Genomic DNA, 15,987 nt, shown 5'->3' on the forward strand with positions numbered 1-15,987 from the left:
AACCAGGAGGCAGGGGGATCCCTGGGTGGCGCAGCGGTTTGGCGCCTGCCTTTGGCCCAGGGCGCGATCCTGGAGACCCGGGATTGAGTCCCACATCGGGCTCCCCGTGCATGGAGCCTGCTTCTCCCTCTGCCTGTGTCTCTGCCTCTCTCTCTCTCTCTCTCTCTCTCTCTCTCTGTGACTATCATAAAGAAAGAAAGAAAGAAAGAAAGAAAGAAAGAAAGAAAGAAAGAAAGAAAGAAAGAAAGAAAGAAAGAAAAAGAAACCAGGAGGCAGGGCGTCGCCTCCTTGGACCTCCGCTGGGGGCCTGCCCCTGGGGGACTCAAAGTCGTTGCCACCTGGGCATGCTCCCAAATGGCTGTGGTTTTAAGGGTCCAGATGCGTGTTAAGCAGTGGACGAGCTCGCAGATACAGGCTCTGCGAACCACGAGCGTGTCCTATGAGTGTGCGTGGGTGTTCAAACGAAGAGGGGAGAGGCCACTGCCTGGCCCAAACCTCCACTGACCTGCCCAGCCACTGTCCCTCCTGGGAGTCGCTGTCTGGTCCCACCTCCTGGACCCCGATCCTCCACCAGAGGTAGGCCCCGACCCACGCCGACCTCCTGTCACCAGGCACAACAGGCAGGCACCCGGGGGCTCCCTGCAGCTTGAGCTGGGAAACTCCGAGAGGCTGCTGTGAGTGGGTGCTGAGGGAGAGACGGGCCCACAGCCACCCCCCACTGCAGCTCCCCCGTTTGGAGGTGCTCAGAGGTGCTGTGTCCTTATGAGCAAGCACAGATGCAGAGTGGCTGCCCGAGGTGTCACAGCTGCTCTGTGGCAGCGCTGGGTACCCAGCTTCTCACTCACCAGGTAGAATGAGCCCTGAAGTGGATGGCTGGATGGACGGGTGGGCAGGCGGGTGGGTGCGTGGGTGGGTGGACGAGTGGACGCGGAGATGAATGGAAGGGCGGGTGGATGGATGGGTGCATAACGAGCAGATGGACAGGTGGGTGGACAGGTGGGTGGGTGTTTGGGAGTGTGTGTGGGGTGGGTGGGTGGGGAGATGGACAGATGGTGGGTGAGAGGAAGGGTGGGAGGGTGTGGGGGTAGACAGGTGGGTGGGGGGGTGGGCGGCTGGCGGCTGGCCGGGGGTGGGTGGGTTGGCATGCCTTTGCTGACTCCATCCTGTGGCAGTGTCAGAGGTCATCTCAGGACATCCCACTAAGGAAGCAGGTTTCAAAATGAAAGCAATAAAAAGCACTCGGGTGCCTGTGCAGGGAAATGAAACCGAGGGCCAGGCTGCTGCTCGGGGTCTCTGGGCCCTTGGGCGTCCACCCCCCACACTCAGGGCTGTCCTGGCTTTCACCTCCGCGTCACATGTCAGGCCGGGAGACTGCTCTCTGAGAAATGCCCACGCCTGCCTTCCTGCTCCCAGCAGAGCTCACGCTGGCAGAACCAAAGCCTGCTCATCCCAACCTCCGAATTCTGCTTCCTGACAAGGGGTGGCGGCCAGCTCTGTGCAGGCCCGGGGCGGCGGGGCCGTGCTATGCCCGAGCGTGTGCAGGGGGCGCGTGCTCCCGCAGCGTCAGGCTCAGGTGGCACACGAACTCCGGCCCCCGTGTTAGTCCGTTGACCACGGGTTAGAGCTCCAGCGTGTTTCTTGGCCTCAGGCATCCGGGTATCCAGAGCTGGGAGTGCACACGGGGGCACCCCCAGCTCCAAAAGCAGACCCAGCCCCAGGAAGGGCCGCCGGGTAGACACAGCTTCCAGAGAGAACGTCCATCATCAGTGTGCTGGACGGTGTGGCTGCAGGAAGTTTCTGAGGTGGGACAGGAAACCAGGGCGGAATGGGGCCTGGACGGGGGCATGCCTGGGGGTCAGAGGCACTAAAAGAAGTGGGGAGCAGGATTGAGGGGGCCCTTATATGTCCCAAGGCTAGGCTGAGGCCTGGTGGGTCGGAGCCCAAGGCCAGGGGAAAGCCATCCTGAGGCCAGTGCCCGCAGCCACAGCCTGCCCGACCCCGGGCCTCGGCCGCCCACCGCACACGGACACATCCCTGCCTTCTTCATCCTGCTGGCCGGTTACCCGTTGGCCTGCGGTGACCGACTCAGGCCTCGGGGGTGGGTGGGGGCATGACCCCCCCTGCCCTGGGGCCCACCTGCACCAGGCAGGTGCAGCGGGGAGAGCCCTGGGCAGGAGTCCACCTTGCAAAGTCCCTCTGCTCCATCGGGGCAGGGGACCCGACGGCTGAGTGGGCCTCAGAAGGGCCGGCACGTTGGCTGTGACGCAGACCGAGGCCAGGTCAGGCCTCCGCTCCAGTCTCTGGGTGAGGCTCCGGATTTCTGCGCACGCCCCAGGCCCCGGGGGTGAGAGCAGGGGTGAGGGGTGCAGAGAAGCTGCTCAGCTCCGGGCTCCCGGCTAGGCCATCCTCCCAGCCCAGGCTCAAGGCTAGAAGGTCGCTCTTTCCTCCACTGCCTTCTTCCATCCACGAGGTCAACAGGCACACCCAGTGACCACAGCCGGTAGCCGCCAGGCGCCTGCTCGGGGTGGCAATGAGTCAGCCGGCCCGTGTCTTACCCCACTTCCAGGCGCCTCCAGAGCCAGGCATCGGGCTCCGGATCCAGGAGAGCATGGAGAGGCCGGACACCCCGCTCCGGGGAGGGCCGGGAGGCTTCCCCGAGGAAGCCCCAAAGCTCAGAGGGGCAGGGAGAGGTGCAGGGGGTGGGGAGGAGGGGCCTGGTCAGCCTTCCAGGCAGAGGCACACTTGCCCGTGCAAGGACTCGCTGCATTCCAGGAATCGCTGGGTCCCCATCCAGGGGTGGCCATCACATCCCGAGTCTCCCGGCTGGAGAGGGTCCAAGAGTCGGCAGGCACCTTTCCTGGCTGGCTCCCCTGGGTACTCAGGGGCCCTCATCTGGCAATGGCCTGTTGCCAGGAGCCACCCCTGCACGGGGGCGGACCCAAGACGGCTTCCTGGGCTGAGCAGGGGTGCACACGCCCCTGGGAGCGGGCATTTACAGGCCAGCCCTTGTCCCCACCCGCCGGGCACGCGGTCCTGGGCAGAAGCAGGAGTGAGCCTGAGAAAGCCCGTGGGCCCGGCCCTGGCACCTGCACCGGTGCCCTGCCCTCTGCCCACCGTGCCCTCCGGCGGTAAGTCCTCCCCACCCCGCCTGCCTCCCGGGGGACTGAGCACCGCAGGTCTCGGGAAAGGCTTGTCAGGCAAGACCGGGGACAGGGCTGCTCTGTCCACATCTCCTCTTGCCCTAATTACGAGCTTTAGAGGCTGCGTCCTTCTCCTTCACAGGTGGGACCTGGCAGTTCAAGCAAGTCCCGGCCTGACTCACACTGAGCGAGCTCCGGCCGGGCGCCAGGGCTCTGCCCCCACCTGCCCCTGACGCACCTGCGCCCCCCCCCCCCCCGCCCCAGCCCGCAGGCCTGGGGCCATCGGCTCCCTGTGAGCTCCAATGAGGGTCAGATATCAGAAGGGACTTCCAGGGCTGGGGGCCGCCTCTCCCTAGCGACTCAGCCAGGTTTCTGAGCCTGCTGAGGGCGGGCCCACCCACCGCGGGCCAGGTCGGGGTCGCCGTCCAGGTGTCCAGGGCCTGATGAGGCAGGGCAAGAGGAGGGGGCGCCCGGGCAGAGCACGCGGGGGCTCCCGGAGGCGGAGGCCGGTGGGCGGCCGCGGGTTGGAGGGGGCTGGGGGGGCGGTGCTCTCCATGCAGGGGCGGGGAAGAGCGGGTCTCCCACAGGGGTGCTCGGAGGTGGGGGGGGCGGATGCGCGTCTGCAGGGGCCCCTGCCCGGAGCCCTGTGGCTGGGCGGTCAGCTCGCTGCAGGGGTGCGGGGGGGCGCGCGGGCGGGGCCGGGCGGCCACGGGGAGGTCTGGGGCGGCCCCGCTCCCCGGCTCCAGCACCGCCACCCCCGCCGGGGGCCAGAGCCGCAGGGCGCGGGCGGGGCCGGGGAGCCCCGGACCCCCCCGGCCCCGCCCCGGGCCGCGCCCGCTCCCCACGTGGCCGCCGGCGGGCGGGGCGGCCCCTCCTCTTCCGCGCGCCCCGCGGAGGGAGCGGGAGCCCAGCCCGGCCCGCAGCGCGCCCAGCCCGAGCCCAGCGGAGCCCCGGGCCCGGCAGCCGCGGCCCCGGCCCGACCCCAGCGAGCGCCGCGCCCCGCCCGGTGAGTCCACGCCTCCGCGCCCGCAGGAGCCGCCGGGGAAACTGAGTCCCAGCGCGGGGCTCTGGGGCCGGGGAGGCCGGGGGCGGCGCGGGTGCGTGCTGGCCGCGGCCCCCCCCCGGTCGCCCCTCCCCGGGACCCCCCTCCCCGGGCGCCCACCCGCGCGCAGACGCCGCCCGCACGCCCTGGCCCGCGCCCCGCCCGGTGGGGGCTGGATTCCGCGTCCCCGCGGCCGCCGCCTCCACCTCCCGACCGCGGATCAGCCACAGTTGGGAAATAAACTTCGGCTCCGGGTCGGCGGCCGGTCCCGCCCGCCCCTGGTGTCCGTGGTGGTGTCCGCGGGGCCGGGCGCGGCCCCCATCGCTGCCCCGGGGTCCCCGGGTGGGGCTGGAGGCTGCTGTGTGCGCCCCCACCCCGGAACCCGCTTCCCGAGGAGGGACCCCGGGATGAGCATGACCTCAGGGAGGAAGGGGGGTTACCCGGGTGCCTGCATCAGCCTCCAGCTGTTCCTGGGGAGCTCAGGGGCTGCAGGGCCGGGTCCGTTGGTGACCGCGGCGTTAGTGCCCTGTCCTGGCTGGCCACGCAGGAGTCACTGTGGCCTAGAGGGCGGTGGCCCTGCCTGGGTCCGGCACACACACCCTCGGGGGAGCTGGAGTTGGGAACTTCCCTTCTTCCCACCAGCCCCACCCCCTGCTTCCCCAGGCAGTGGGACCTGGGCAGGATGCTTGCCTGCTCTGGGCCTCAGTTTCCCCATCTGCACCTGAATGATGGGGACAGGGTTCAGGCATGGCAGGGAAGACACCCAGAGCAAATGCCTCAAAGCCCCGCCACAGGGCTGCCGGGGGCAGGGGGCCTGCGGGGAGAGGGTGCCGGGTCTGGGGTCCGGGGCCTCGCACTCCCTCACCAGGACGGCATCAACTCTCGGTTTAAAAAGCCAAGTCGGGGCAATAGCCCCCCGCTGACCGCTGCCCCGGCCCCATCCTCCTCTCGGCCCAGGAGCTCGGGGCTCATGGACGGGTGGTCACGGCCCGTGCATGCAGCGGGCCCTGCTGGGGGGGACCAAGGGGACCGGGGGCGGCCCTGCTGGGATGCACCCAGGCAGCCTCTCTGCCGGGGTTCTGCTGCTTAACTGCAGAGTTAACTCTCAGGTGAAGCCCCCCCATTTTGTGGAGGTGCTGACAGCTGTCGGAGCTAATTGCACACACCTCACATGCCGGCCCCCGGGCGCTCCTAACCTCACGTACACCCTGTTCGCCTTTCATCAAAGTGCAGTGATTTTCCAGGCTGGAAAAGTTAGCGGGTTCCTAGGGCTGGGGAGGGGCGCTGCTGTGGGTGCAGGGGGCGCCGCCCGGCTCTGCACTGGGGCGGAGGGCTCTCCGGGGCACCCAGAGGAGGAACCGGAAAACAGAGCCCCCCCCAGTCAGAGGGATTCACCTGACTCGGCTCCCTGGCTCCCTCCCGCACTGTGGGCTTGCATACAGCAGGTGTCTAGTAGTTGCATGGGTCAAGGCCCAGTGGACACAGCGGATTGGGAAAGGCATGTCCGCTTCTATTTCGGGACAGTGAACAGGGGTGAGTCTGGGGGAGAGAGGCCAGGACTGGAAGGTTGAGGCCAGGCAGGAGCTGGTCTCTTCGGGGCCGTCCCCAGACAGAGCCACCACGCCTGGGGGCCCCTGGACGTCCGAGACCAGGACGCTGGTTTCAACCCACTGGGGAGGAAGGAGTGCATGTGAGGGGATGAGCCCCCCATCACTGGAGGTGTGAGAGCAGGCTCTGACACGTGGCCGCCTACCAGCCTCACCCTAGTCGGGAGGGTCCTGAGCTGGTGTGGGGTCTGTCCACACAGCTGCCCGTCTACCCCGCCCGCAGAGGTAACTCTGAGCTGGAGGGAAGCTCTCATGGTGCCCGCCAGCCGCCTCCCCAGCCAGGCGGGGAGGAGGGGGGGCGGGGGGCCTGTCCTCCCAGGAGGGGCCGCTGCTGACTGTCCTCCCGAGGGGTGCTCAAGGAAGGGAGTGGGTGGGTGCGCGGGCTCTCGGGGCCTCCTGAGCGGCGTCCTGAGCAGGGTCCGTGTGCAGAGGAGCGAAGGACTGAGCCAGCCTGTCACACCTTCCCACCCCACGGCTTCCGACCCTGGCGCCTACCCAGCCAGGCCTGGGTCCTATGGTCATCATCTGTTTCAGGAAGAGGAAACTGAGGCACAGAGCTGCTGGGTTGTAGTGGTGCCGTTTTGGCAGGATGCATTTATAAAGCTCCTACTGTGTGCATCTGCTTCGATGCTCCCCTCACTGCTCCGGTGGCCCAGAGGGCCGGTGTACGGGGGTCAGGGTGAGCACTGGTGGCCCCAGGGGAGCACGTGGCGACCGAGGCTGTCCCTGTGTCGCTCGGCACCATCACAGGACCCTCGGGGTCGCAGCGCTGGACCACTCTGGGAATAGGAGAACGTGGTCCAGGCCTGGGAGCACCCCCGGGGCTCCAAACAGGGGAGGGGGCAGGCACCGGGGCACCCGGCGGCTGCCATAGGCCTGCTGAGCTGGACCCCTGGGCCGGCGGCCCTTCCTGCAGTGCGGGGTGGTCACAGAGGTCACGGGTGCCCAGATGACGAGACCACAGAGGCCCCTCCCCTGGGGCCACCTGAGGACAGGATGCTGTCTCCTGCCCGCCCCCCTCATGGCCACCCTCCCACCCAGCCCCACCTCATGCCTGCAGTTCTCTGCCACCGGTGGCGCCCAGGTCGGGGTCCCCTCCCACCCGTGTGCTGCTGCAGCACCCTCCACCGCCCCCCTTCCTGTGAGCTGGGCCCGAGCCAGAAGAGGGGCTGGGAGGTGGGAGGGTGGACCGGGGCCCCCTGCTCCCACAGGGGTGGCCCGGGCCGACTGAGCAGGGTGAGGGGCCAGGGCTGCTGAGGGCTGCGGGCTGGAGCCCTCTGTGGGTGGGAGACCAGTCGGGAAACACTTGGGGAGGTGGAGGCAGACCCACTGAGGCCTGAACTTCGAGGCTAGCCCAGGGCGCAGTGGGTCAGGGCGGAGGAGGCCAGTTCCGGACACACACGCAGCCCTGGGTGATGGCTTCCCTGCACCGGCCCCGCGCCCAGCCTGCCCTACACACTTGCTCACGCACACTCACGCACACACGCAGCCGGTGGGGCAGGGGTCTCTGAGCTCCACCTCGGCCCTGCTGAGTGCTGGTGGACGTGGGTGTGGATGCCCGCGTGGGCTGGCCAGCTATGCCAGAGGACCTCGGTCTCCCCATCTGCGCCTGGTCCTGGGTCCTCTCGGGCCCTGGGTGTGGCCTCAGTGTGCAGCCTGCTTCCCCCGCCACCCGGGTCCCCACTTCTGCTCCCAAGTACGGCTTGGCTCGGCCGCCTGCATGCAACAGCAGGGAGGCCGGCGTCTGCTCTTCACCCCCCCAGAGGTGGGGAGGGCACGCCCGCCCCCCCTGCCCGTCCGTGTCTACCTTCCCACGTGTGCAGACGTGAGCGCCGGAGAACAGGAGCCCCACGTGCCCAGATGGGCTCCTGCCCTCTTGGAGGCACCTAGGGCCCTGCCTGGTGCTCCCAGGCTGCTGTGGGGGTGGGGGCGCAGCCCGGGAGGGACGCTGCAGGCCAGGCAGGCCCTGTAGCTGGCAGGTGCACCCCTGGAGAACGTCCTGGCCACCCCACAGATGAGAAAACCAGGTCCTCGATGGGCCTGGCGGGGGCAACTGGCCAGGAATGGCTCGGGGCGTCCCCTGCTGCACGCCGGGGTCTTGCTCACCTGGCGGGCCAGGCTGCCCGAGCCAGGGGGTCCAGGGACGGAGCGGGCCTGCGTCCCAGCTCAGTGTGGGCCCCCGGCAGCCTGGCTGAGGAGGAGGACGCGCGGCGGCGGGCGCAGGGGACGGGGGGCAGTGGGCACAGCACTTGCTGGCATTTCCAGGGCCCGGTTGACCGATGGCGCTCCGTGGATGGGTCGGGCTGGCGCTGAGCAGCTCATCCCCACTTGGGGACTGGAACCCGGGCCCTGGGAAGTCCCGGGGACAGAGCCAGCCAGCGGCAGAGCCTGATGTCACCCGGAACCTGAGCTGTGCCCTGCCCCCTGCCCCCCATGGCCCCTGGCACGGCCGGCGGCCCCTCCCCCCCTCAATCCACTGCTTTGTTCACCCGCTGGCCTCCAGCTGGGACGTGGGCCGGGGCCAGGGGCAGGGACTGCTGGGGCAGGCAGTGGGCAGACTTCAGCCTCACCCCAAAGCCTGAGGCCTAGGCGAGCAGGCATCAGGGTCCTCCCAGGCCCGAGAGGCCTCCCCCCAGGGCAGCAGGGAGACACGGAGGGAGACACAGAGGGACACCGGAGGGCCTCCCGGAGGAGGTGTCTCTGCGCTGCCTCTGATCTGGGGGCCGGAACCCGGGGAGGAGGGATTGGGGCGGCCAGCCCGAGGTCCTCCGCGGCCACTGGAAGCCCTGCGGTTGGAAGCCGCGGCCAGGTGCCTGCGGTAGAGCAGCCCCCGATTCAGCCGCCGCCCCGCCACCTTCCTCGCGCTGCCCCACACCCGACCGCAGGTCTGCACCCATCGCTCCCCTCAAGCATCCGCCGCGACTGGCTCAGCCACCCGTGCCACTCTCCTGTGCGTAGGGCGGGCGGCCCCTCCCCACCCCCGGCCGCCAGACTCAGGACCCGAACCCTGCGGATGCCCCCAGACCCCCAGGGAGGCCCACGGGCCTTGCCCCTCGGCGGCAGGGAGGCGGAGGCCGGGCCGCAGCAGGTGGAAGCGAAAGCTCAGCTTCCTGGCGCGGGCGCCGCCGCCCTTCCTGTCCTCCCCGTCAGCAAGCCTGGCGTCCCAGGCCACCCCCAGCCCTCCCGGGAGGTGCAGCCCGCAGCGCCCAGCCCGGGATATGCCCTGGGGCGGGGGGTTCCTGTTTGCCCAGGTGTGTCCTCCTCACCTCACCAGGGCAGCCCCCTCCGCCGCTTCTCCTCCTAAGCCGGGAGGGTGGGACCGTGGAGGACCAGACAGGCCGTGCGGGCGCCCCAGGTCTGCCATCACCCCACCCGCCCCCGGACCCTGGGACCAGTGGCTCAAGCCCAGGCCTGGCCTCCCGGCGCTCAGCACCCGCCGCCCATACCCCCTCCACTCCCCGTCGCTGCAGGAGGGGGCCCAGCGCCCGCTCTGCCCTGCCCCCCGGCGCCCGGGGCTGGTGGCCGGCTCCCCCACCCGAGCCCAGGTCCCCCAGGGACGGTGGGCCTTTTCTGTCTCTGTGCTCTTTCTCTCTTTCTAATGATAAAAGCGACCACATTCACCCCAGATGCAACTTTTGCTCGCATCCGGGCGTGTGTCCTGCGTGGCGTGTCGCTGCATGGCTGAAGTCCCACGCGGTACGGCGCCGTGTCCTACTTCCTGTCTCTGTTTTTAATTCAGCGCTGCTGTGGAAGTCTTGATGCCCCCCGCCCCCAGGCAGCCCCTCTGTTTGCTGCCCGATGCCGCAGTGGCCTGGCCGGCCTCCTCCACGGGGTGGGGGTGCGGGGCCAGGTGAGGCCTCCGGACACACAGGCCCTGCTGGCCGTCCTGGGACCTGCGACGGCAGGCAGCAGGGGGCTGGGTACCCCTAGGTAACCAGGACAGCGCCCTCGGCCGAGGCCCTGTGCTCCGTGCCTGTGGGTGAGTGGGCGGCGGGGAGGCACTGGGTGGTTGGTCCTTACCCAAGGCCCACTGTGCACAGCACCGTGACCTGGGAGGCGCCCACGGCGGGCAAGTCCTTTGAGGGCTAATGGCCTGGTGGGGAAGGTGGTGCGAGCCCTGGACGCCCAGGGGAGCCGGGGCTGGGGAGCCAGAGGAGGACTCGGCTCCAGGGGCTTCCCCCAGTCACGCAGGGCCCCGGCTGCCCCTGAGCTCCAGGGAATTGCTGCTGGAAATACAATACAAGGGTTGCCAGGCAGTGGAAAAATTTGGAGCTAAAAATACAGTGTGGCAGCCCCGGAACCCCGCTCCTGCCATTTTACCCGCCTTCCCCTAGGAAGACAAGCTCCCTCTTTGCACCCCGCCCCCGCGCCCTCGCTGGCTCTGGGCCCAGAAGCACCCCAGCCCCTGTGCGATGCTGGCAGGGCCACCGGGAAGCCGCCTCCCCACAGTAGCCCACCCCCCTCCGGGGGCCCAGGTCCCCAGCCTGTGCCTTCCCGACGCCTCACTCCCACCCCTGGGCCCCAGGCCCCCCAGCAGCCCTCGCGGGGGTCTAGGAGAAGGCCAAAGCCCTTCCTCGCCCGAGCCGAGCGGTGGCACTTGGCGTGGGCGTCTGCACCCCACCACACGGTTCAGAGCCCAGGGGACCCAGGCCGGGGCCGCCCAGCAGCCATGCCCAGGACACATGCTCCCTCTCTGGCTGTTTCTCCACCTGCATAGCAGAGGTTGGACTCTGAGGTCGGGGTGGGGGGGCAGCTTCGCCCGTGCTCCTGTGTCCCCCGTCCCCCTGTGAATACACTCAGAGCACTGCCAGGCAGGGGCGGCGGTTTCCCATGAGTCAGCACAGCACAGCTGCCTGGGCGTGTGGTGCCCGGATGGAGCGGCCGGTGCTGCTGTGCGGGGCCGGCCGCGCGTGGGCAGGAAGCAGATGGGTGACCAGCGGCGGGTCTCCTCCGGTCCTCGGGGCAGCCCCGACGTGGGCTGGCTGAGCATGGGCCAGCAGCACACCCCAGCCAGTGGGCTGACCCCGGAGGGTTCTGGGGGGGGGGAGGCATGACCCCCTGCAGCGGGAGCCCCACTTTAGTGCAGAAAAGATTGACCGCTGAGCAGCATCGGGGACGGACGTGCCACTCATGTCCAAGCCCCAGCATCCTCCTTTGCAGAGCCCCTGCCCATCCGAGTTCCACGGGTGCAGGGGGAGGCACGGTCTGCCTGCGGGGCACGTGGGGGGTGCTGAAGCTGCCCCAGGGTCGGGGTAGGGTCTGAGACTCCGGATACTCGGACCCTGGGAGACAGTCCGTGCTCTTCAGCAGGTGGTGCCCACTGCAAAAAAGGCTCTGGAAATGCGGAATCCTGCACAGGCCCCGCCCCCGGCAGGCCGGCCCCGCCCCCGCGTGGGGTGGGGAGCCCCGAGGTCACATTCCTGAGCTTGCGGCCCGCCCCAGCCTGGCCGGCTCTGGGAGGGTCCCTGCCACCGCGCCCTGTCTGGGCGCCAGGCCTGGCCTGCAGCCTGGGGTTCTGGCCCCGGGAGGGCCGGGCCGGTCGCCCGTGGACGGTATTACAACAGCCCGGGGTGCCCCTGGGTGCTCACTGCCTGCTCCCGGGTCCCGTTCGTCCACTGGGAACCCACAGCTGCTGTCCCTTTGCCTCCGGGGAGCCCAGGGCAGCGTGACTTCCCCGCGAGCACAAGCAAGCCCAGGAGTCTGGCTCCTGCCTCCCACGCGGGTCCCGGGTGTCGCCGGGAAGGCTTGTTCCCCACGCTGTTCTCCCTGATTCCCTCTGGGGCTCCTGGCAGGAACGTTCAAACGCCCCCCCCATGGGAACAGGCAAGGGCTGTTTATCCCGCGCGGAGCCCCTTGGATCGGGCACCAGCACTTGCCTTTGGCAGCGACTGCAGGCCGCGGGAGGGGGCGCCGGCTGGCTTGTCCCGTCCCAAGCGCGGGGATTGTTCCTGCGGTCACACGGTGTCGTTCGCGGGCGTGCGGTGCGCGCACGTGGTGCCTCTGTGCATCCTGTGGTGCACGTGTAACGCCATGTGCGTGTGTGAGGCGGTCACGTCCGTGTGTACGTGTTACATGATGTGTGTTCACACGCACGTGCGTGGTTATGTGCACGTGTGCAATGTGTACAAGGAGGGGCGTGACCAGCTTGAGAGAGTCAGGGCGCAGGATCCCTGGCGGACGAGCAGCTGGAGGGGGCTGGTCTCCGCCTGCCCTGGTCCCAGCCCCCAGTGCACCGAGGGGGCCCCTGCAGGGGTCTCCCGGGGCAGTGAGCCCGTGGCCCCGGGGGCTGGGGTGCGCAGAGAGGACCTGGCAGTGTCAGGTCGGGGCGCTCTAGCCCACGCACGCTGTGCCCGGAGCTTGTCTTCTGCAGCCAGGGACCCCTGGGGCTCTTGGCCAGAGAAGGCCCGGAGGATGCTGGGGGCCCGGCCTGGGAGAGTTCTAGTTCCAGCTGCTCAGCCTGTGCCAAGGCAACAGGGACTTGGGCCAGTGGGGCGGGGGCGGGGCGGGGAGGGGAGGGTCAGTCCTGGCTGCGTCTTTAAGCGGCAGCACCCACGGCGGGTGGCAGCGTGAGCAGAGGCCCCTCTGCTGTGCTCTTCATGCTGGTGGGAGCGGCCCTCTCCCCGGGCAGCGTCCCTGTGCGGAGCCACCGCTGGCAGCCGGGCGGCTCAGTGGTCAGCGGTGATGAGAAGCCAGGACAGCGCACCGGGCAGCCCGAGGCAGGGCCTGGAATGGGTGGGCAGAGGCAGCCGGAAGGTCTTGCGCATCTGGGTGAGTGGGCGGTGGGGCAGGGGGTGAGAGGGTCAAGGCCTGAGGGGGACAGGGGAGGCCATGGGGTCACAGGGAGGGCTGACGGGCACCCCACATGCCGCTGCAGCAACGCCCACACCCACTGCCTCTCCGGGTGCTCCCAGAGGTCCCGGTGAGGACAGTGGGGCCCTCCCAGGACCCGCAGCCTGCTGAGCCAGGCCGCCTCCCCGGGGGGCTGGGTGGGGGGCTGGGCTCCCGGCCTGCACCTACTGCGAACAGAGGAGGGGCTGCTGGAGTGCCAGGGCATCGCATGCCTGGGGTAGGGGGAGCCCGGACGATACCCAAGAGCTCCCCAAGGCACAGGGGGTGCGGGGCTCCAGGAGAGCCGACCTTGGGTGCTGGGGACCCCGGGCCGGGCCAGCGATGGGCACCTGGGCTCTTGTCCACACTCAGAGGCGCCCCCTAACTTGGCGGGTCGGGCAGCCCCGAGAGGGGGGCCGGGCTGGACAGCCTCCCCCTGACTGGGGTCCAGGCTGGCTCCGTTCTGCGCTTCCCAGCGCTGGGGGTGGGCTTGTGGCCTGGCTGCTGTAGGTGCCACGGCCCTTTCTCTCCTGTAATCTGGGGGTGCTGGGGTGCCGGGGAGCTGGTGGCGGGCCGGGCCCCGGGCACGAGGCAGTGGTCCTCCGGGCTCTGCTTCTCGGGCGCCGTCTCAGCAGCTCCGAGCCGCCCTCCTCACGGTAAGTACGAGACCCGAGCCATACATGGTTGCAGGAGAGCCTGGGCTGCCCCTGACCGTGAGGCCAGGCCCCAGGGGCTGTGGCTGAGGACAGCGTCACCGCCGAGGGCCCTGCGGGGGGGGGCACTCGGTGGGTGTGGCGAGGGCACAGAGGCTCAGCCAGCCTGTCCTCCTTGGGGAAAGGCCTGTGCTCGGGAGCATTCTGGGTAGGGGTCACACCTGTTGAGGCTGCACATGCTCGGCCTAGGGGGACGCCCGGTCCTCCGGCCCACAGAGGGATGCTGAGGGCCCCAGAGGCCACCGCCTGGCCAGGCTGCTTCCTCACGGGGCCCGGCCTTGCTCGCCATCGGGGTGGGCACCGGTCAGCCCCTTCCCCGGCCATGCACCCGATGCCTGGGCAGCCCAGAAGTGCCCAGGGTCTGGACCTGCCACACCCTGTTGTCCCTATCTGGTCCCTTGGGCAGGGGAAGTGCTCTGGGACGAGATAAGGGAGGGAGCCCCAGAGACACCACTTTTGTTGCACCGTCACCGCTGGGTCAGTGGTGTTCCCAGCACCCCGGGGGGACAGGGGGGCGGTGGCCGCTGTGGCGGCCGTCGGGGGTGGGGAGGAGCGCCTGGCTGGCACAGGGGAAGCCCGTGGGCGGTGGCGGCCCTGACTGGACCAGGGCACAGCGTCCCCCCCGCCCCCGGGGCAGGCCTGGGGTGAGCGGGAAGCAGGGCCACCCCGTGCGGCGGGGGTTGGGAGACACCGAGGACACTGCCCCCGCTGGCGCCCCGGCCTCTCCCGGTCCCTCCACCAGCGGGGCGCCCCCGCCACCCCGACCCGGGAGTCACGCCCGTCTCCCCGCCCTGCAGTTCGGCAGGATGTCGGTGAAGGAAGGTGTGCAGCGCAAGTGGGCGGCGCTGAAGGAGAAGCTGGGGCCGCAGGACTCGGACCCCACCGAGGCCAACCTGGAGAGCGCGGAGCCCGAGCTGTGCATCCGGCTGCTGCAGATGCCCTCTGTGGTCAACTACTCGGGCCTGCGCAAGCGGCTGGAGGGCAGCGACGGCGGCTGGATGGTGCAGTTCCTGGAGCAGAGCGGCCTGGACCTGCTGCTCGAGGCGCTGGCGCGCCTGTCCGGCCGCGGGGTGGCCCGCATCGCCGACGCCCTGCTGCAGCTCACCTGCATCAGCTGCGTGCGCGCCGTCATGAACTCGCAGCAGGGCATCGAGTACATCCTGAGCAACCAGGCCTACGTGCGCCAGCTGTCCCTGGGTGAGCCGCGGCCCGCCGCGGGGGGGGGGGCTGGCGCGGACGCCCCCTTGGTCGGTCAGGGTGAGGCTCCGGGCCGGGGAGGGCCGAGGGAGGGCTGGGGTCACAGGAGAGGACTCACGGGCCAGGCAGGGAGGGCTTCCTGGAGGAAGAAGACCTCCGGGTCAGCTCAGCGTGGTCCTCCAGCCGCTGCACCTGGTTGCCCTCTCTGCTCTCTGGCCTCGCCTGGCCTCGCCTCACCCTGCCCCCCTCTCCGGCCTACACCCCTCCCTCCGCCCTGGAACCTGCCACCCTGGTCCAGGCCCTGGCAGCCAGGCTCACCTGGGTCCACCTGAGGAGACCCGCTTACATTCCGCCTGGCCCCAAGCGCCTTGAGCTTCACAGGCCCGCAGCCCTGCGGCTCTGGCCAGCACTGGCGGCTGGCGGCGTCCTCTTCCCCCTTTCCCCACACCCCTACCCTGTCCATGCCCTGCTCCCACCCCCGGGGGGCTTCGCCTTCCAGCACCCAGCCTCCACTCTGGCTCAGGCTGCTCTCTGCCTTCGTGCACCTGTTCACTGCTTAAGTTCTGACTCACGGTCACCTCCTCCAGGAAGTCTCCCCAGGCTGCTCTCAGTCTTCTATCTGTGGGAGTGACCTCAGGCGGCCCTGAGTGAACAGAGGTCACTGTGCGTCCCTTGCCTGCCAGGCTGTGCCGCTCTCTGGCAGCAACCGCATCTCCTGGATGCTTGGTGCTCTGTTGGGGAGCGCGGGTGGGTCGGCCCGTGGGTGGGTGAGTGCCCGTGTGGGTAAGCAAGGCAGAGGCTACCTCCGGCCTGTCCTATGCAGCTCGGGCCTGGCTGTGCCCATGTAGACTCCTCTGTGGCCTCTCACCAAGGCCCATAAGGGACACCCCCAAAACTTGCCCAGCTCAGGGGATGAGGTGGGAGGCAGGAGCTCAGCCCGGGGAGCTGTGCCAGTGTGGGCCTTGGGGCCAGGGCCAGCAGGAGCCACTCTGAGTGCAGCCCAGCCCGAGACCCCCGCCTCTGAGCCCCTCCCTGTGGCACCTGCCTCTCTGGTACCCTAGTAGAGGCAGGTCAGCACCCCCCGAGGCCAGTTCACCCCGAGGCCAGCCCACCCCGAGGCCAGCCCACCCCAGGGCCCAGTCCACCCCCCCCACCCAAGGCCAGCCCATCCCAGAGCCCAGCCCACCTGAGGCCAACCCACACCAGAGGCCAGCCCACCTGAGGCTAGCTCACCCCAGAGGCCATCCCACCCCTGAGGCCAGCCCACCCCCGAGGCCAGTCCACCCCAAGGCCAGCCCACCCCCATGGCCAGCCCACCTGAGGCCAGTCCATCCAGAGCCCAGCCCACCTGAGGCCAGCTCACCCCCAAGGCCAGCCCACCCCCAGAGCTCAGCTACCTGAGGCCAGCCCACCTGAGGCCAACCCACCCCCGAGGCCAGCCCACCTGAGGCCAGCCCACC

General features: G+C 69.6%; 1 protein-coding gene across 7 annotated transcripts in view; it reads left to right on the forward strand.

Annotated features, from left to right (window-relative positions):
- Positions 1–662: 662 nt before the first annotated feature.
- Positions 663–15,987, forward strand: part of INF2 (inverted formin 2) — a 29,339-nt gene continuing 14,014 nt past the window's right edge. For 2 of the 7 annotated variants that reach the window (XM_072762477.1, XM_072762480.1), the window contains exons 1-2: positions 12,375–12,557; positions 14,128–14,527. In XM_072762477.1, coding sequence (XP_072618578.1) covers positions 12,471–12,557; positions 14,128–14,527 — 487 coding nt within the window. In that variant the 5' untranslated portion in view covers positions 12,375–12,470. Of the gene's footprint in view, positions 849–2,988; positions 3,129–4,030; positions 4,147–4,339; positions 4,348–12,373; positions 12,558–14,127; positions 14,528–15,987 lie in introns of those variants that run through there. The other 5 variants (XM_072762478.1, XM_072762481.1, XM_072762483.1 and 2 more) reach the window with 5 other exon arrangements.

The sequence above is a fragment of the Vulpes vulpes genome, chromosome 6 (genome assembly GCF_048418805.1).
Source record: "Vulpes vulpes isolate BD-2025 chromosome 6, VulVul3, whole genome shotgun sequence".
Taxonomy (NCBI): Eukaryota; Metazoa; Chordata; class Mammalia; order Carnivora; family Canidae; genus Vulpes; species Vulpes vulpes.